Below are 21,801 nucleotides of genomic sequence, written 5' to 3'. Positions count from 1 at the left end.
AGTCACAGTCTATTTTGTGCTATTAAAGGTTAAAAAGAAGAAAAGAAGCCCAGAGCAAAAAAAAAAATATTCTTTTTAACGTTAATTAGTAAAACGGGCAAACAGCAGTTTGATGTAGTGTGTGATGTAGATGTAGATTGCACAATGTAATAATTATAGAATAATGACACATTCAGACTGGTTGGCTATAAGCCTTCCTTTCTTCCTTGCCACTGGGTAAGAAATCTATCGGGAAAACTAAAGCAATAAAAAACAGAAAGAAGACAGTTCTTTGATTTTTCCAGTTAGTTGGAGGTCTGAAGGACAGAATTAACTAAAAACTATACCAGGTACAAGAAAATATTCCTGTTGGCGAAGCAAATAAAGAAGTCAAGATGAGAGAATGATAGAACCAAAAGTGAAATAAGAGTGAACCTCAGAGGGAACTCAAAACCTGCCTGCTTATCAGCAAATATTAGCTGCTGTTTCAAAATAGATGCCAGTTTCCTATATGATTAGTGTTTCTGTGGAGACAGAATAAAATAGCTTATTTTGGTTTATTTTTATTTCTTTTACACATTTTTCCGATATTTTCTTGTTCAAATGTGGCAGACTTCAATTACTCGAAATAAAAATTAGCCTTTTTAATAATTTGTGATGCAAAAAATATCAATAGATTCAGTAATCTTCTGTGAAAACAGTAAATACACCTTTGGCCTATGTAACCTCTACACTTTTAAACGTGTTCTAGCTAGTTCAAATGTTTGTCCATTCCTCAGTGCAAAATTCCTTCAGTTGCAAGATGTTTTTCCCAAAAAAAAGTGGCGTACTGTATTGTGCAGATGGTTTATGTGAGGGTGGGGAAGCCTCTCACCGATTTGTGACTGTGCCACCATCGTTGACTTTCGGTCACAGAGTGGAGAGAACGGCAGCCCGAGCTCAGCTTCTTTGTCCCCCTGGAAACACAAGAGCTTCTTAAGTCAAAATCCTCCTGTCTTTGATATTTTTGGGCAAATACGACGCACCCTGCAGACATGCACACACACATCTTTGCCTACACACTTACCACTGCACACCATATGCTCACACTTCTATCAACAGACCTTGGATTCGTCTGAGCCCCTCCCCGAGTGCGTTTGGGCCGCAAATGTGTTTCATTTTCTCCTCTGTTTTGTCACAAACAGATGAGATGTGGAGTCGGGAGGCAATGTTCTTTGGAGAGGCTATTTATCGGCAATTCGTATCCCCAGAGACAAAAGGCTCGTGAAAGCAACCACAATAACAATAGCACTGATAATGGGAACAATGTGGATTAATAATGGACGAGATTTAAGCAGTGTGGCACCATTTAAACGTCTGTCCTTCTTTATGAGATTTACAATTACGCCATTTATTATTTATAGCATAAATTCATTGTCACGCTGTACATTTTAATCTTCTATGGAGCACGTTGTTCTTTTTAAAAAACACATTTGCTGGTGTGACTGCATATTTCTCTTGTTGGTAGTGTTTTGCAAAAGCTTCACATTAACAGCATTATTTCCCAATATTAATATTTCATTTTTTTTATGTCACACTCACATGAAGTGTGTTTCACACTTCATGTGAGTGTGACTGAATCAAAAGAATAAATCACTTTTGTTGACATAGCACCCAAAAACTAATACAATGCACCAGCGACAAAGATGAGCAATGACTAAAACCAAAAGATAAATAAACTGCATTTCAAATCATGTGTTTCATCTATCAGCAAGAAATCTCAAGATATTATTTCCAATGCCTCTCTTCAACCTCATGTCTTCATTAAGGCTCTGTTGGACTGCGCAGTAGCACCTCAGAAATTTTCAATCTCACGCCAGCATTTAAAAGTCGATAAATCTTGCACGCTAGATATTCAATTCACCTCTAGGTGCTTGATATTGTAAGGTAAAGAACCTACAATAATACAGAGAAAACCCCAACAATCAGACAACCCCCTGTCAACAAGAACAAGGCAACAGTGGGAAGGAAAAGCTCCCTTTTAATAAGAAGACTCAGAGAGGTGAATCCATCTGTCGCAATCCGCTGGGCATAAGGGGAGGGAAGATATCATTTTTAATGTATAACACCTTAGGTGGGTTTTTTTAATAAATTAATTCAGCAAATTTAACAGGTGTCAGTTTGTCAAAATATAATCAAAGTTATAAAAAACTCAAACATAGATAGCTACATGTGGCTTATTGATCATGGCAACGATATACTTCCGATTTATGACCCTGAATTCCAGAATTTCATGAAATTGGAGAGCATGATCTTCCCCCAAAGGCTTGATTAGTTCTCAGCATGACTACCTAGTAAACTGCCAGCTGAGGGTAAATTTGACCTTTGTGTCTGAGGTCAACTGAAAAGCATGCCATGTTCTCTCTGCATACATTTAAACTACCACTAAACCATAGACTGTACCACCATCATCCAACATGTTACTCTGACGTAACAGAGGAACTCACCTGTCTGAAGAACTCCTCTAGTAGGGAGGTGGTCCAACGGTGATGGAGGTCCCAAGTCTTGGCCGGGTGGCTGATGTCTGCTGTGTGCAGCAGCAGGGACAGCGCCTTTGGCTTGTCGATGCTAAGAGAGAGAAGACAGGCAGTTTTAAAAATTGCCATCACGGCTGTTTTCTTGAAAAGTCTAATGGTTTATGTTTTGTATGTGTGTTTTTATAAATGAAAAAAGAAGCTATTGTTAAAGAAAAAAGAAAATGATAGAAGGAAAGAAGGACAAATAACCATTTGCAATGCAGCCAATTGATTTTGGAGGTATCATGATAAACTCTATTGATTGAGATCATTTTTGTGTTTCTGGCTTTAAAAAATGAATGTGAGTCAGAAGTACAGTGGGGCAAAAAAGTATTTAGTCAGCCACCGATTGTGCAAGTTCCCCCACCTAAAATGATGACAGAGGTCAGTAATTTGCACCAGAGGTACACTTCAACTGTGAGAGACAGAATGTGAAAAAAAACATCCATGAATCCACATGGTAGGATTTGTAAAGAATTTATTCATAAATCAGGGTGGAAAATAAGTATTTGGTCAATAACAAAAATACAACTCAATACTTTGTAACATAACCTTTGTTGGCAATAACAGAGGTCAAACATTTACTATAGGTCTTTACCAGGTTTGCACACACAGTAGCTGGTATTTTGGCCCATTCCTCCATGCAGATCTTCTCGAGAGCAGTGATGTTTTGGGGCTGTCGCCGAGCAACACGGACTTTCAACTCCCGCCACAGATTTTCTATGGGGTTGAGGTCTGGAGACTGGCTAGGCCACTCCAGGACTTTCAAATGCTTCTTACGGAGCCACTCCTTTGTTGCCCGGGCGGTGTGTTTTGGATCATTGTCATGTTGGAAGACCCAGCCTGGTTTCATCTTCAAAGTTCTCACTGATGGAAGGAGGTTTTGGCTCAAAATCTCACGATACATGGCCCCATTCATTCTGTCCTTAACACGGATCAGTCGTCCTGTCCCCTTGGCAGAAAAACAACCCCATAGCATGATGTTTCCACCCCCATGCTTCACAGTAGGTATGGTGTTCTTGGGATGCAACTCAATATTCTTCTTCCTCCAAACACGACGAGTTGAGTTTATACCAAAAAGTTCTACTTTGGTTTCATCTGACCACATGACATTCTCCCAATCCTCTGCTGTATCATCCATGTGCTCTCTGGCAAACTTCAGACGGGCCTGGACATGCACTGGCTTCAGCAGCGGAACACGTCTGGCACTGCGGGATTTGATTCCCTGCCGTTGTAGTGTGTTACTGATGGTGACCTTTGTTACTTTGGTCCCAGCTCTCTGCAGGTCATTCACCAGGTCCCCCCGTGTGGTTCTGGGATCTTTGCTCACCGTTCTCATGATCATTTTGACCCCACGGGAGATCTTGCGTGGAGCCCCAGATCGAGGGAGATTATCAGTGGTCTTGTATGTCTTCCATTTTCTGATGATTGCTCCCACAGTTGATTTTTTCACACCAAGCTGCTTGCCTATTGTAGATTCACTCTTCCCAGTCTGGTGCAGGTCTACAATACTTTTCCTGGTGTCCTTCGAAAGCTCTTTGGTCTTGGCCATGGCGGAGTTTGGAGTCTGACTGTTTGAGGCTGTGGACAGGTGTCTTTTATACAGATGATGAGTTCAAACAGGTGCCATTCATACAGGTAACGAGTGGGGGACAGAAAAGCTTCTTACAGAAGACGTTACAGGTCTGTGAGAGCCAGAGATTTTCCTTGTTTGAGGTGACCAAATACTTATTTTCCACCCTAATTTACGAATAAATTCTTTACAAATCCTACCATGTGAATTCATGGATTTTTTTTTCACATTCTGTCTCTCACAGTTGAAGTGTACCTCTGGTGCAAATTACTGACCTCTGTCATCATTTTAGGTGGGGGAACTTGCACAATCGGTGGCTGACTAAATACTTTTTTGCCCCACTGTACTTTATCTGCCAAGTTCCAGCTTCAGGTTTTGCCAAAAACCTGGCAAAAAAAAAAAATAAAAAATAGAAGTTGTTACAAAGACATTGCAGATTAATCTTGGATAAGATTAATGAAAGACCCCAGAAAAGATGCAAGAAAATGCCAATAACGGTAAGTATCCCTGGCACAGCTGCACAAGAGTCTGCAGCTGTCCAGAAATGAGTCTGTACAAGAAATTCAGTCTAAGTGACAGGTTAGCTTTTTATTGTCTTTTATGTTTTACTGCACATTCACTGGCTTGAGTTTAGTTTTTCGTCCCCAGTCACTTAGAATATTAAAAAAAAACATTATTCCAACATGACAGCAAGACAACAAAACTGGTTTTGTTTTCACTTTGCGAGTCTTCAAGTGTGTGTATGTGTGTGTCTATGTGTGTGTGCATGTGCAATCATAGTATAACGAGGTCCTGGAGACACCAACTGTAGTGAGAACTACTACAAAGGCGGCTGTGAGGAGTGTGGCAGGTGTTTAAACAGTATGACTGCATATCTGTTGTTTAAACGTAGATTATTTACTAAATGCGATAACATAGTTGGTATTGTTTGCACCTTGTGGGTCTGTGTGTATGTGTGTAATCATAGCATAATGTGATCCTGGACATAACAAATGTAGCATGATCCAGAAAGCCCGTAGTCTGTAGTCGATTTGAGTTTTTATGTCTTTCTGTTTCTGGGCTGACCACACGTGCAGTCACAAGGATTTACAGATATTGGCTTGAAGCCAAAATAACGGCCAATTGAGTGATGACTGTGTTGGTCACACTTTTGTGACACCAGTTCTTAGATCACAAAGACATAATCATGGGTATCACAGTAACATATAGTACAATACATACAATACATGTATAATTTCGTATTTATAACTATCTTAAGTGATCGTGGCTCAAGAGTTGGGAGTTCGCCTTGTAATCGGAAGGTTGCTGGTTTGAGCCCTGGCTTGGACAGTCTCGGTCGTTGTGTCCTTGGGCAAGACATTTCACCTGTTGCCTACTGGCGGTGGTCAGAGGGCCTGGTGGCGCCAGTGTCCGGCAGCCTCGCCTCTGTCAGTGCGCCCCAGGGCGGCTGTGGCTACAATGTAGCTTGCCATCACCAGTGTGTGAATGTGTGTGTGAATGGGTGGATGACTGGATGTGTAAAACGCTTTGGGGTCCTTAGGGACTAGGAAAGCGCTATACAAACACAGGCCATCTCCCATTTCCATTAAATCTAATTTTCAGTACTCAAAAAGATGAAATGCACTATTTTCATTACAGTAAGGAACCCCCTACCTCCAGCACTATGTGTCTATCTGTATAGTCTTCCATCCAGCCATCCAAAAGTCCTCTTCATTCATATTACTTCCACATTAAAACACAGTATGAAGATCATCTCAGCTCTAGAGAAATCGCAACCTAATATCAAAATCTCATGGTAAACGGACTGAATCATGAACAGACGCATATAGAAAATAGGCAGTCACATGAAAATGCAGGCACAATAATACATGCATAGCAGAGGTTAAACAGAGGTGAAAAAGACTAGCTCACGTTTTTTCCCCTCATTCCATTTGTGGCAGATTGGGTCTTAAAGTGCACTCTAAGCAGGCCTGCAGCAGTCTGGTTTGAATTACTTCACATTAGAGTCTATTCAGCATCACAGCTCCCTGCAGACTGCAATCTCTTATTTTGGTGCATGCTTGCGTGTGTGCGTGTGTGTGTGAGCACCCAATACTCTCCCTTGACGATTACCTTCAGGTCAGCAATTTTCAAGTTATATTCACAAATACAGGGAACACAATATTGTTGATACCAATATATATATTTTAGGAAGCCACTTATCTACATATCAGTGCCTTCTGAGTAATTTTCAGATAAGTGCTCGGCATTATCACGGTGAAAAGAATACCCTGAAGGTCAACATGTTTCTTGTCAATGCGGCAGCTGCATCAGCACTGATGAGTCATCACATTGCATGATAGTTTGCTTGATAGTGTTTTTATTTCTGTATGCACGCTTCAGCTCAGTGTCTACATGTACAACAGTTATCGGTCACTGCAGTCGTGTTAGGGTGCTTAAAGTGCTTAAAAAGATGCACACCATTAATGCACTTAAAAATACCAACAGAGTATTATGTAGAACTTCTAAATGAATCAGGCACATATCTAACGTCATTCACTACCATTTAGTTTAAGCAAAGCAGGGCCTAAACTTTGTTTTTTATATAGATTCACTGCAAGAATTTTAAAGAGAAGCAAAGTTGTAGCCATTCTCTCTCGGATAACATTAAGAACCACCTCAGCATAATTTGCCATCCATATTTTTTATGTGTGGGTCTTTTCTCTGCACTGGTTCACAGCTCTGTGGCTCGAGTCATTTTTTACTCAGGAACAGCAGCCTGATATTAACTGTCAGAGGTACAAACCTAAGGTGTCCATCGCAGTGAGATTGGATATTAAACAGGCCTTTATATACAACCCCTTTAGTACGACATCCACATAATATCCGACCAAGCCTATGTGAGAACAGAGCAGGCAAATATCTACTGAATTCACAAAAGGCGTCACGTGTCCTTCCTCTTGCACGGTCTCTCCAAACATTTCCCTTTGCCTTAAGCAAACAGAGTATTTGCAGTAGTGAGAACGCATCTTAAGTGCGCAGTCTTGCTGAAAAAGGGCAACTCCTGACATTTTCTTACTTTATTCTCTGGATATTTTCCAGAGTTAAAAACCTAAAAAACAGCGTCTTTGCAAGGTCACTTGCGAGCTGTAGCCCTACTTTGGCTCCCACTTCGCCTCATTAACGCTACATCACATCTGCTGCCAATCTATGAGGTTTGTATGGGTTCAACATAAATAAAAAAAATACACAAGAGATTGCATGGTAGCCTTCTTGACAAGTTTACTTCATTTTGTAGTCTGTATTAGATTTTGGGAACGCACTTATGAAAGTTTATCCCATAAGTGACTTTGTTTTAATTTTACTCTTTTCCTTTTTTTATGATTATTCCATTCTGGGATGAAATTGTGTACCATTTATTTTCCCTAGTTTGTGTCAGTTAGGCATCCCTGTGGCATAATAAGAGATAAGAATATAAAATGTGAACATCAGCAGTTCACAACAGCCAAGTCAGTCTGTGAGAGAACCAGCTCTGTTAGATACTTTAGTTTTTGTTTTCTACTATCAGGGACATTATCCTGCTTGGGAGGAAGCTTCCATCAGATAGTGTGTAACAATGTTTAGGTGGCTGGTGCATGTAAGAATAACATCCACATGAATGCCAGGATTCAAGGATTCCCAGGGGAACATTGCAAGGTAGAGAGATAAAGAGTGTTATTCCCTCATTGTTTCTGGGTGATGTTATTGATAATTTCTCTTCTTGTCTTCCTCTTGTCTAAATTGTTTAAGAGAGGAAACAGTTGAGAAGTTCCTTTTTTTTTCATTTCTCCATTTTTGATTCTGCTCATATCTTCTGCTGTGCAAAGGATTTCTGATATTCTTTACCAAAGTATAACACCCAGAGAATATTAGCGACTGTAAAGTGTGAGGGAGCATTAATGCTAAAGAATACAAGCAGCACAACAATAATTCTGTCAAAGGAAGTGCTATATTTTTTTTCTGTGAAAACGAAACATTTTCTGCTAGCTCATCAGCAGTAGCAAAAGGACGGCATGCCAACAAACCTGCCAGCAATTTCTGGCAGCGGCTCTTTTTTTTTTTAGCCACAGTGTGTAAATAAATTTCACCCTGCCAAATCTGGTGTGACTACACCGTAACTCTGTTGCAGACGTCCAGCACAGAGAAGCAAGCTGCGTTTGTGCCTGAGAGGCACCGTGGTAATTCTCTGTTGAATACCTGCACTGTGTAATGTGCGACATTTGGTACTATTTGGCAGCAAATGACTCGTTGAATTTAATTTTTTTATGTTGAGTAAACAACACCTGAGCAACAGAAATCCTCCCTTGTTTTTCATTCCAGAGGTCCACCTGATATAAAACAGGCCTGTTTATAGTGTTTATCTCCATGTGCCTCCTTTGGGGCAGGATTAATTAGGTTGTAAATGGCAGGTGGTTAGTAAATGGTGGCTGATAGCGGGGGTAATGGGTATGTAAATTGCAGGGGCAAGGGCGCACATTATAAACTGTAATGAAGGAAATGGCAACTGACCCCTCCGGTTGTTGTAGGAAGTTCTTCATGGCCTTAACTTGCTGGAAGTGGCAGGACATGTCTGTAGCCAGCACCATTTCCACTACTAAAGCCCGCAGCTCTCTAAATGAAAAAAGGAGAGAAAACGTGAGCCATGTGCAGCATAAAAAACGGTCAAACCTGCGGCTAATAAAAGCTGACTTATTTTGAAGTCTTTGTAATTAGATGAAGGCGGTTTTTGAGAACTATTTATATCTGATTTGACAGTAGCTTATGCTGTATGTAATCAGATTAGAGATTCATATAACAGTTCCATTTCTATAAAGTTGTTGAGCCTTGGAGGTAATCCAGCTTTGCTGATTTTGACTCTGTGTTTCTACTGTGTATAAGTAGCCTGGAAAAACAGGAGCTCAGTTTACTTTGAGTAGATGTTCATTGTGAGACTGCTTGACCTGTGCGCTCTGCTTGGTTTTATTCATGCTTTGTCTGTTCTTATGTGATATTTTTACATCTGACTTTTAATCCCCTTTGCTGTCACTCACCTATCCTGCACCCTTCCTATCATTCTCTGTCTGTGTTACTGACCTCCAGTCATCCTTAGAAAGGTTGTAGAGGATGTTCATTTCATCGTCGTCCTGCAGCAGGCGATAGGCTGCGCTGACATGATGACTCTCCAATACTGAACGATCATTATACAGGATAGCTGTGTCTGACCTGTCAGTCCAAAAGAAAGAAAACTCTTTTCTTGGGCTATTGCAGGGAAATCAAACAGCTCAGAAAACACATGAGGGATCCACAGATGTTACTAAATCCTTTAAACATTTTTGCAGATGCTAGTCAAAATCAAAGATCCAAATTGGTTGCCTACTTGAGATTCATTTAGCTGCTTCTGTTTTACTTTAGTTCAAAAACTGTAGCTTGATGACACTATAAAGAGTGCTGTGCTCAAAACACTGAGTGCACAACAAAGCTATTGCTGCAATCTGGTAACTAGTGAAAGATCTGACATATTTCTTTCCTGGCAAATCCAATACGACATGGTCAAAGACTAAAATTTGGTTGAACTCTCACCTGCCAAATGCAACAGAAAAACAATGAAAAGAATAAACAGAAAAAATAAAGAAATAACATGTGGAGGGTATTATTTACTTAAACCTGCATCAAAGCTAACATATTTTTTATAAAAAAACTTTCATTATTTATTGAAAGGCTAAGGAACACTGACTCTTCTAAGGTTCTAAATCAAAATGAATAAAATGACGTTCATGCATCCTAAAAATAGGAGGGCACTGGTCAAAAGAAATAATTTTGTTTCTCATAATAATAGATTTTAATTGTTGTGTTAGGTGAAATGCCAAAAAAGTTTCAAAGGACTCTATCTGCTGCTGTGAAAATGTAAGTACACCCCCATGATTTTAGGCCCATATTTTGCCCTAAAATGTTCTGTGGCTGAAAAACAAACCCAAATCATCACCTCTCTGCCACCATGCTTGACAGCTAGTATGAAGTGTTTGTCATGATATGCTGTGTTTGCACGAAATGTGACACTCTGCATCGTGGTCAGACATCTCCACCTTGGTCTCATCTGTCCAAAGAACACTTTTCCAGATATTTTTGGGTTTGTTCAGGCCCAAAAAGAGAAGAGGTTTTCTCCTGGCAACCATTCCAACTCTGCAGCCTTCTTCCAACTGTACCGTCAGGAACATTAACATTATATCTGTGTGAGTTTGATATTGTCTTGGGGTTTCAAAATTTCTCTTAGCACTGCAAGGTCTGACCTTGGGGTTAATTTGCTGGGGCATCCACTACTCAGAAGATTGTAACATGTTGTTAACAAACACCTAAATGCTTTAGACCTGTAAGCTGCCAAAACTTCTGCTTTTACAGAGATGGTCACAGTTGCTGATGATCAATTAATCAAATGCATTTTATTATCAGCACCTATCAGCTACTTATCTTAAGTCCTATAGAAGCTGTAATGGTATACTTAGTTTTTCATAGCTGTATATAGAGTCCTGTGAATTGTTTTTCCTTTTTTTTCCAAATGATGGTAAATGTTTTTCTTTCAAGTTGACAAGAGTGAAAAATGCTGAGCAATTCCTTGTTTTGTAGAACAGATTTTTTTTTTTCAAGAGGATGAGTTTTGGAGTTCATCTGGACTCCCAACCAGCCCCAGTGTTATTACTGCACTGCAGGCGATCACAGTGTGATTGTAAAGCCCTCTTGCTGCAAATGAAAACATTGATCGGGCGAGTCAGTGCCATGCATTTATGATTTAATGATCCATTACCTTGTCTGAATGTGGAAGTTGTTTGTGGTCCCCGTGTGCTCGTAGTCATGCACCGCCGCCGCAAAGATCATGGCAAAGATCTCAAGCTCAGTCAACCAATGCTGGAGGCAAAAGAAGAAGAAAAGAGGAGGACAAGGGAGCGAGGGAAAAGGAGGGGTGAGGTAAGGATGATGATGAGGAGGGCATTAAGACGGATATATAAGAGGGAACGGTGTTCAGGAGAAGAGGTAACGACATGGAAAAGACAGACATTGACAGGAAAAGGAGGTGGGGAAAGTAATGAAAAGAATGGACAAAAATTAGAGAAGAGAGATGAGAAGCAAGTGAATTGAAAAAAGAGAGACGCAGGGAATAGAACACCAAGCCATAAAAATGTAGAGGCGAAAAGTGATATAAAAGATCCAGAGAAGTATGCGGCATGAGAAATACATTACCATCAGGGATGAAAGGAAACAAATGGGAAGAAGGAGATAGAGGAAAAGGTTAGAAAAGCAAAAAAGAAAACTTCAGATAAGACAAGCTCTATTGAAAATTGCATTTTAAACTCTCACTTCATCACTTCTGGTTTCAGTTTCTCTGTGACAGTCTGTCAATCTGCTTTGTTCCACATATGTCACCAAATATTACAAAAAAACCCCCCACAAGTCTCTTTTTTAAGTTTACTATAAGTTTAGTGTCACAAGGTGAGACTACACATCACACCTTCCTATGTGTGTTTTTGGGGCATGTTGTAGCTGTTTGATGTGCAATTCATGATTACAGCAAAGAAGATAATGTCAGTGCAGCAGCACACTGTTGCAGGAATAGTTTGAGATAATCTTATTTCATTTCTGGCCAAGATGTCAGTGAGGAAGATCGATAACAACTCTTCAATATATAATTAGTTAATATTATTGGTGGATTTGCGGATTTTTTTTCAGTGAATCAATCATTAGTTTCATCTATAAACTCTAAAATCTAATCTGTAATCAGCACACTGTAATCAGGGCTTTTTCCCCTCTAAGATGTGCATGCATCTGAGTGCCCTCACATACACAGAGTGGGGATTTAGCTCAGGAAGCCCAGTCGATATTGGTGACTAATCAACAGTGGGGGGTGGAGGAGTCATTAAAAACAGGGTGGATGCATGATGGCTGATCCACCACTCACTGTATTTCCTCATGGGTCTGTTTTATGAATGACCTGTTGATTGTTGATTTAATGGAGTCTGGAGGGCCTGCAAAATGATAGATGTCCCTCACCTGCTCTCCAAGGAGCCTGTGGTTCTAGCAGTAATGTGGTTTTCTCCGCAAGGCACTGCCCAGAGAAACATACCATGTCGACAGCTGTCGCAGCCACCTTATTAAGGTGATTAAATAAAAACACTGGAAGCGGGGGCAGCCGGCTGGTTAGGGACTTTGAACTCAGGCTAGTGTTTTTTATTCCTTTTTTGAATAAATGCTGCATCAGAAACACCCTAAAGTCACCTCGGTGCAAAGAAGTGAAATAGGTCACCTGATAGTAAAAAGAGCAAAAGCAGCAAAATCTATGGAGCAGCAATGATATACCCAGGAAAAAAAGGCAAGAGGTAATATTTTATTTTATATTCGGTGCCTATTCCTTAGATCTTTTCAACCTTCCTAGAATTAATTTTGGCTCTTGTTTATTTTTTTGTCTAAAAAGATGGTTCATGGATTCTTCAGGCTAAAAAAAGCCATATTTAAAAGCTGAATGTCAAGCAAAGCTGCAATTAGGCTGACAGAGATGTTCTGAATACCATGTGGATAAAATCCCCTCACTTTCACAGACTAAGCTTCGATCCTGTGAGCCTGCTTTCTTGGAACTAAACCAAGATGGTCAACAGTTTTTTTGGGGTTTTTTTTTTTGCTTGTTTCTTTTTAGCAGGTTACTGTATGTATGTGTATAACATTATGTTACCTAACTTGTCCATGTTTTACTCACCACCATGCCAGTCTTGAGTAGCAAGTAGTGCACAGTCTGTGTGACATCAGCAGCATGAACCAGGTTGTGGTAGGGGTTTTTATGTTTGCTGTATCCGACCTCAAGGGCCTCAACAAATGACACCACCGCAGAGATTGGGATCTGACATTAGACAAAACAACAAGAAAATGTAAACAGGAAACCCTTCTCCAAGATATCTGGTGACTTGAATGATGTACTATCAGTTGAGATGAAATGTGGCCAGCCCCCTTCATATAATGATTAAAATTTAGTGAGATAATCTTATTCTAAGGTGGAGAGGAGAGTGTGCCCACATCCATCAAATAAGGAACAGTGAAGATTCTTACTCATACTGAATAGTTTTTCTTGTTTTAATGGCATAAACCACCACATATCAGTTTCAGGTGGTACATTATTTCCTTGGGGCTTTACCTTGAAACGACTAATGAGATCATATCTTGTGAGCAGCTCGTAGAATATGAATTTAAGTGCGTGGTCTCCACTGGCCTCATTCAGAGCGAAGACATCAAACGACCACTTGTCAACATTCTGTATGAAGGAGAAACATTTAAATAATGACACCATCCTTGTCAAACAACTTATTCATCCTCTACCAACACAAAAGGAAAACACACAACACAAACAAACGGTGCCAAAAGTCCACTTCATATAAATATTTCAGAGTATGTCGATTTTCACAGCGTGTATGTGTGCACCAAGTAACTTTTCCTTATGCGTATGTTTCTTTTTGAATGTGAGTGCGCACGTTAATACCTTAAGCACAGATATGACAGAGGCCGGGTAGCTGAGTCCCACCATATTGGAGGTACGCCGGTACATCCTGTTTGAACGAGATAAAAACATCAAATGAAAAGCACTGCTGAGTGCAAACAGCAGAGGTTACTACACCAACCCCAAACCACAGCCTGCTGGTTTCCCTAAAGCTTCAAATATGCACAACTCACTGTGAAGCTATATTAGACAGGTTAGGTTGAGAAGAGGTAAATGCTTTGCAAGCTAGTCTTTTTTTCTTTTTTCTTTTTACATGCAAAAGCTTTATCCTCACATATGAGGATAAAATATGGTTTTACTTCATTGCAAGCTGCAACACAAGCTACATAATTCCCCATGAGACCAACGAGTCATTAGATTCAGTTGGATGGCTACAAAATTAGTGTGTGGTGCTCAGCATCTCGCAATTTAGTGGAATAAGAACAGATGCTAGAGATTCAAATTTAGCATCACAATAGTTGTAATGAACGGCAGATATCTATACAGATAGTGGACAGCTCAGAGTGCACCGCGCTGTTCCACATTTTCACTTTAATCCTCCATTTTCCAATATGGCTTCACTGTAAAACAGATTAAGAAAGATTATAACTCACATGTTAGAGGCTTACTGATTTAAACAAATACATGTTGCATGTTACTGTGTGATAAAGCACAGCCTAGAGCTGTATGCAGCTCTCCGAATGATTGTGCTTAGCCAGGCTTGCCAAGGAACTGATGATGTATTGTTGACTCAGGTGAGAGAGCCAGCATTCCGAGGATGCACACACATTTCCAGCAGATTGAAATTTTAACCAAAGAGTGTGGCTTTAAATTTTGAATTATTTCCTCTCTCTCCTACTTGTCAGTCGCTCTCATTCAGTTTGGTGCTCACACGTTCAGATAAGGCAGTCTTAAGTAAGAACTTCATCACCTATCAGCAATAATATACCAGAGATTTACATTGCAAGACAGAAAAAATATATTATTTACATATGTATATATATAGTAATTGAATAATAAATATGCCAAACGGTTTGCCTCTCTCACCTTTACTGCTTTGAATCCTTCCTCCCTCTGCTGTATACCTAAGTATTTATTAAAGCACCAACAGATGTAAATAAAGAAAAACCTAAAAACAGACAACCCTCCTCCTCCAGCTTTTGCTTATCTATTCTAAGAGCCTCTTATATATGAGCTTTACACCTGCCAAAAGTAAAGTCTCAAACTATTTTTTTGGCTACAAAGAACTACTATTTCCCTCGGTAAAGGATTCTACTTAACCTGCACCCCTGCCTCTCACTATAAAGTCTTTTTTGCTTTTTAGACACCTCATACGTCTTCATCTGAACTAGAGTAAAAAGACCTGCGGTCAAAGTCTCCTGTCATGATTTGATTATCTAAAGATTGTAAACAATGACCAGAGGAGAGGCACTAGTTCCCTTCCAGACCACTTGAATTACTATATGCTGAAAGGTTATTATTGATCTTTTTGTCTAGTAGTGCCAAAAACATGTTGCCAACCCCCAGCTTTAATAACTACTCTTAAATTATGTACAAAAGAAAGTTCTATTACTGCATTTTAGTATTTGCCTTATTGCCTTCAAATGTTTTTCATGATTCATCTAAAAAGACTTATGTCATATCAAATTTACACATCAACATATCATCTATCCAGACACAAACAAAAGCAAACAGCATGTGCAATAAAATGGGTGACTTAAAATAAGTTTCGAGCCTCTGCATAACTCAGTTATTTACTATTCCTCATTAAATTACACAAAACTTTGAACTACTTTAACAAACAAAAGCAAACAAAACAGCTTTAGAACACCATGTCTTCTATCCATTTGTTATGCAAGGCCAAACTAAAGACGCTGATTGAACTGCTTCAAGTCGTGACACTGATTTGGATGCACCAATAATAGATTGGCAAGGGGGGAAATAAAAGGTGATAGGCCATGAATTATTTAGGGATGATGGCTCCAGGCTCGGATGTGATCGTGGAAGTGTTTTTGTGCGACACAAACAAATTCTACCTCTCAACAAATATTCCAGCCTGAACGGCGTGGACGATGCTTCGGAAGCGAGGTTTTTCCTCGTTACGTCTTAGCATCAGGCCCATCTGTCGGGTAAAGGTGGAGGCCAGCCAGTCTCGCACTTCTGAAGGCACCGACTCGGACTGAATGTCACTGAGTTCATCTTCTGTGTCCACCAAGCGCCTGGAAGAAACCACATCATTATTATTATTAGTAGTGGTAGTAGTAGTAGTGCAAGACAGAAATAAAGGTACAAAAAAGGAAGATGCAGAGACCAAAGATTTACTAAAATATTTATTGTTTATTGCACATTTACATTCACAAAGGATAGAACTCAAATCCTAATGCTGTCCATCAAATAATATTGCCTCTTATGTAAGATCAAAACAACCCAGGCCTCTTGAAACACCGGGACGCAGAATACCAATCCAATTTATAATTCTCCACAGCCACCCTGTTGTGTTGACATGTATGAGGGATCAAGAGCAAAGCCTGCAAACCCTCTGAACTAAATACATGCTCGCATGGCAGAGAGAGTGAGAGAGAGATGGAGAGGGGGGTGGGGGGGAGAAAGCATTCACAACATAGGTTTTATGGCGCTACATGGATTCTGCACTGGATAGTTCATCATCCTCCATCCTAGGGTGGCGCTGCCATTGCTGACCCTAATCTGACTGGATCTAGATGATGAGAGGTTTTCAAAATTCCATAAGCCTGGTCGTATCTCAGATTTTGGACCTCCACTGGACTTTTGAAATATACTGACCTACTATATTTCCTAATAATAAATGTTAAAATGTGCAGTGACACCAATGATTCTATGACTTTACCCAAGTAATTTTCTATTTTTAAACTTGGCCAGAGGGGCAGCAGAACAGAAATTATTTGTATTTTGTTCTTTTGAAATTTAAAGACCACTTATTAAATGTATATACCCCTTGCCCATGTTTGTCACAGAAAACTTCAGTGGTAAGTGAAGTACATGTATTTATACATTGATGAAGAGTAAATTTCTCACGTTGAAGGTAATGCAGGTCATTTAAGGTAAAAAAGCAAACTTGTACCATCCCTTTGTCTATCTGATATTGATGCTTGGCCAATCAGCAGCTATGTCAACCTCTGAGAAAAAGATCTGGCTACCACTTGAAAGTGTGAAATGCAAAAATATTGATTATGTAAAATGACTCTGATATCTAGATGATGAGAGGTTTTCATAATTCCATAAGCCTGGTCTTATGGAAGACCAGGCTTATGATCCAACTATTATATAGTTGGATCATTATTATTGATCCCTAAGTGGCTTATTACCTTGTTGTGGCTGAGGGCTTTATCTTTTACCCCTAAACTTCAGAGGATTCCCTGGTCCTTCAGGTAAGATCCACCAATCATCCAGCCTGGACTGGTGACTGTATTACAGAAATTTTTATTTTTGACTATACATGCTGTCGGTTAAATGTCCTATAAAAAGAAACTATAATTGGAAAAGAAAATTGTATCAGGAGGTCATACTTAGAAAAACATCAGAAATTGTAGTTGTTGGCCAAGAAATTGCAATCAGTCCATTTATTAACATCCCTTTCCTGTAAAAACATTTGTTGTTATTGAGAAAATGATGATGAGAAATCCACATCTGTGTGTAAATGCCTTCACTTGCCTTGAAGAAACAAATGAGGAGGGCTTGTTGTTCTCATCATTAATTAACGAGCTAACTATCATTAATTAACAGTAGTAACAATATTTTAATGTTCCATTAAGCTGAGGTGCAGCAAACATTAACAACTTATCTACTTCTGGGTAGTTTATGTGCCCCACGTTTTATGTGATAGACTCCAGCCTCACTATGACCCTGAACTGGATACACATGAGAAAATGAATGAATGGATGTTATAAAAATGTGTTGCTTGTAAGAATCTGATCCGAAAAGTATGAAAAATCTGAAAAGCATTGATCAGCCTTTTATAGTATCAGGATGATTATCAGAACTGATGTTCTGAATCTTTCCAGTTGTCTCCAAATATTTACTGCTTACAATTTATTACAATATCCTGCATTATAACATAGCAGCATTATCAGATTGTTAATATGCCATAAAAGAAAGAGGAGAACAGAGAGGGAGTTGCAGTGTCGAGACGAGGTGTTATCTATGGTAGAACAGATGTTGCTGAGGCAGACGTAGATGTCCACATTGTTATGATGTATTTTAATGATGGCAGTTTATTTACATGGCTAAGGTTAAGCCAATGAAAACAACCAATCTTCTGTTGCTGTGTAGCATGAGCACACTAGCAGAGAACCTGTTTCACACAGCCAGCCAAACGTGTCTCCAAATTGCTGTGTCAGTGCTGGTCTGGCAGCACACATTTTCATTCTGGTACAGGAGGAAATCATTCTGGCTTCTTTATATTTCTTTAACCCAGTCACACCTGTCTCTGGTGGCACTGAGCCCAGGATGCATTGATGCAAAACTCCACTGGAAAAATCTTGTTTTGGTCTACAGGAAGGCAAGCACCAATATAATAATGATCAAACTCCTACATGTAAAGATGCCCCCCACAGGTTTTAGTTTCTTTTAGGTAGCTAGCTTAAAGGTTATTTTTTCCAGCTGCCAGCAAAGAAGGAGATTTAGAATTTGCTAACATACAGCCAGCAGGAAGCTACGGCTGAGCTAGACTGAATCAGCTGGAGAGATGATCTGTGTGATTAGTTGTTATGTTGTGAGGCAATGTGGGGGCTGCTTTTCTGTGATTAGTTATTATACCAGTGGCTGTATGTAAGTTACTTGTCAGACATTCTAGCACAGGGTAGAAAATTAAACCAGTATTTCAAGTTCTGGTCTGTAAATTCTATTTAGAGTCATAAAAACTAATTAAAATCATGACATATGAATTATTCTATAATCTTTACTGTAGCACTGATGCCAGATTACTTAAGCCAGTTTCCACTTCAGCAAATTCTGGCCTCAGAGCTGCAGGGTTTTCTTGATAAATGGACCATTTCTTGATAAATTAACCATTTTAAAGCAACTTCCAACATTTTCTTACCTTGTTTCCTCGATGTAAACAGATTCCAGCACAGACGCCGCATACTCAAGGTTTTTCTTGAGGTCAGTAAGTGAAGCCTCTCCTCTCTCCAGTTGCTTTACCAGACATCGTAATCTAAAACAGAGATCCAAAAGTCATTTAACAAATGGGATTACACCCATGACATATGACATGATAAACTATCGTAAATGATATTGGATTAACCCCATCTGGGTTGTGTTCCTTGTGTGTGTGTGTGCCAGTGCCAAAACAAACCCGTATTTGCAGTACAAATTGCAAAGTAGGCAGCAATAGACCACAAACAAAATACAGCTTGACCTATAAGCTAGATTTAACTGTGTTTTTTTGGAGACGCGGGTTTGTCCGCCCACACAAAGTGACTGAACAGCAGTACAGCAGCAGAGAACCAGATAAAACTAAATTCTCAAACTTACAAGATGAGATTCACCCTCCTGTCCTTTTCAGACTGGGATGAGAGAAGTTGGGCTAGAATAGCGTTAGATAGCTTTTCTCTTTTCTATACTTTTCCATTAAAACTTCCTTGAAAATATCATGTCCTGTCCAAATGATTTGTATAGGTATAATACCATCCAGTGGGGCATTTTCACAAGAGACATTCTAGTCAAACACGGGTAAAAAGCAATAATGACTGCATTTCTTATATTCGTGAGCTACAGATGGTTGTTATTTTACATGCTGGGTCACTACTGGGACACTTAATTGGAACTGAACAATTGTTAACATTATTAGTTTCACCTGTGCTTTTTTCTGCTCTGACGAGAGACACTGTCTGCTGTTTGAAAGGTCTCACCGTTCTAAAAATTGCACATCTTTGATGTGTGCACACTGTGTTTTGACAGTTGGCTATTTTAAATAAAGCAGCTCTAATATTGCTGTTCCAAGTGCTCCCAATACGTGGCTTTTGACACCAAGTCTTTTAAAAAAAAATTTTTCATGCCGGCAAAACTAGGTTAGAGTCGCATGTTTTTCTTAGATAGTTCAGATTCTATTATGCTCTATTATTAAGTAATACATGTCACTATAGACCCATGTGCAGAGTGTAATATCCTCAAACCCTCAAGTCCAATAATAGAATTAAAGAGAAAAGCAAGTTCCATCTTCCATTCTTGCACAGAGTAACCAGTGTGTGCACCACCTGCTGCTGTGCTGGAGGTCATGCTTTACCTTTCACAGTGAAAGCCCAGAGAGGCTACGCTTGTTGTTGAATTATTAAGCAGAGCGATGGGGGAATAGGAGCGTTTCGATGCACTCATTGATTACATTCCCTGACAGCAGTAGCAAATTTTACCAAGCAAAGACTCCAAAATGTTTCTGTGAAAATGCATCTCCACCATTTTGGTTTCCTTTAGACCACTGAAAGACATTTTCACAGAGAAAGAGAGAGAGAGCATGCATTTCAACATGTATACCTGACAGCAAGGCCAGTAACACACACTTTGCTGTACAGAAACATCAAAATCAGCTTGATTGGCAAAAGATTTGTGAGAGTATTTATGTTAGTATGTTAAGTTACAAGGCTATAAGTCATTGCTGTTATGTTGTGTTTGGTCCCATGTTGTTATTGTTCATTTATGTGATCGCCAGTGTTTTCACAGCTTAGGGTTGTGTTGAGCTTGGCTACCGATGATGGAGGCTACGTCCACACTAGCCCGGATAGATTTGAAAACGGCGTTTTCGTCTGAAAACGCTCCGCATCCACACTAGCGTTTTCAGTCGTTTTCACAGAGTTGCGCGTCCACATTGAAACGGCCGAAAACGCTTGCGCTCCAGTCCTGTGCATGCGTGAAACGCAACAAGATTCGGCCTGCATCATTTCTGTCTGCCGCTTTATTACTTTCCGGCTCTTTGAAACATTGCGGCAAAATGTCGAGGAAAAGCATGGAGTTATTTAAACGGACTAACAATGAGGTGGAGTTGTTGCTGCGAGTAACACAAAAGTACAAAGTTGCCAAAGGGAGTGAGAATGAAAGAATTTGAAGAAAAGCTATCTGGAGCATGTACAGACTGATATACAAACAGAACAACTGCTTTATAACAACTGCCCTCTTGCTATCTTAGTTTAATTGGTCACATGACTGCATCATATGACTAACATGCGTCATCGTTTTAGAAAGTCTCTGTGTTCGCTATCCACACTGCAACGCGAAAGCACAGTTTTCAAATGTATGCGTTTTCGAGAGCGTTTTCAAAACACTGCGTTTTCCATAAGCGAAAACGCCATGTGGACGGGAGGCAAAAACGGAGAGAAAACTATGCTTTTTCAAATGAAAACGCATTAGTGTGGACGTAGCCGGAGACTAGTGTTGGAGTTTGTGACCCCTGGTCACTGTTCCTGTGTGCACAGAAAGCAAGAATTGCAAATAGAAGCTGAAATCTCTGTCTCCTGGTTCCTTCTCTCATGTGAGGTTGCAACATTATGCAAACAGAGCAAAATCTGAACCATTATTCATTTTCCTAATCTTAGTAGCATTAAGCACAAAGTGCTGCTTTAGGTATGGGAATAAAATACATTTTACAGGCTTTAAACCAAAAAAATAATAGTACAATGGAAGATGAAATCAGCCATGACCACCTGCATGAAGTAGCTTGAAGATGCCTTAGTGAAAATCTACATTTTAACAATCTAATATATACACATATAAAATAACTTTTGGGCCAAGAACCAAGAAAGATTTATTGTAGTGCTATGCAATCTCCGATCTCCACAGGTGATGGACATATGTTGAGATAGTCTGGACCACGTGGTAAAAGTATATTATCGTACCTTGGGTCATGCAGCTATCCAAAAAAAATAATTAAAGAAAAAGACAAAAACTTAAAGCATGTGATTATATAAAATGTTGTATGAACAAGGTCAACCAGCAACTACTATGTTTATCTTAAGGTGCTGGCAGCTATTTTAAGAATCAGGGAGACATGAATGGATGAAGGATAAGATGCAGCTCTAGAATCACAGCACATTTGATTTGGATGGAAGTAATGATGGTTATTAAGAACAGCTGTGTGCCAGTGAGTCTCCCTGCTAATACACAAGAACAGAGAAAACACCCTACCGCCTTGAACAAATCTCACTGTCAGACTATAATTC

The 21,801-nt window shown here is 39.6% G+C and overlaps 1 protein-coding gene across 11 annotated transcripts in view; it reads right to left on the bottom strand.

Moving 5' to 3' along the window:
• Positions 1–21,801, bottom strand: part of pde1cb (phosphodiesterase 1C, calmodulin-dependent b) — a 116,414-nt gene that overhangs the window by 9,399 nt on the left and 85,214 nt on the right. For all 11 annotated transcript variants that reach the window (XM_026151014.1, XM_026151007.1, XM_026151003.1 and 8 more), the window contains 10 exons: positions 18,693–18,806; positions 15,652–15,834; positions 13,619–13,685; positions 13,277–13,393; positions 12,845–12,985; positions 10,904–11,004; positions 9,199–9,327; positions 8,635–8,736; positions 2,466–2,586; positions 854–935 (listed from right to left, as the gene is read on the bottom strand). In XM_026151014.1, coding sequence (XP_026006799.1) covers positions 854–935; positions 2,466–2,586; positions 8,635–8,736; positions 9,199–9,327; positions 10,904–11,004; positions 12,845–12,985; positions 13,277–13,393; positions 13,619–13,685; positions 15,652–15,834; positions 18,693–18,806 — 1,157 coding nt within the window. The remainder of the gene's footprint in view (positions 1–853; positions 936–2,465; positions 2,587–8,634; positions 8,737–9,198; positions 9,328–10,903; positions 11,005–12,844; positions 12,986–13,276; positions 13,394–13,618; positions 13,686–15,651; positions 15,835–18,692; positions 18,807–21,801) is intronic.

Source organism: Astatotilapia calliptera, chromosome 18 (genome assembly GCF_900246225.1).
Source record: "Astatotilapia calliptera chromosome 18, fAstCal1.2, whole genome shotgun sequence".
In the NCBI taxonomy this organism is placed as follows: domain Eukaryota; kingdom Metazoa; phylum Chordata; class Actinopteri; order Cichliformes; family Cichlidae; genus Astatotilapia; species Astatotilapia calliptera.
Note: the sequence above shows the minus strand (reverse complement) of the source record. Positions and strands in the feature narration are given on the sequence as shown.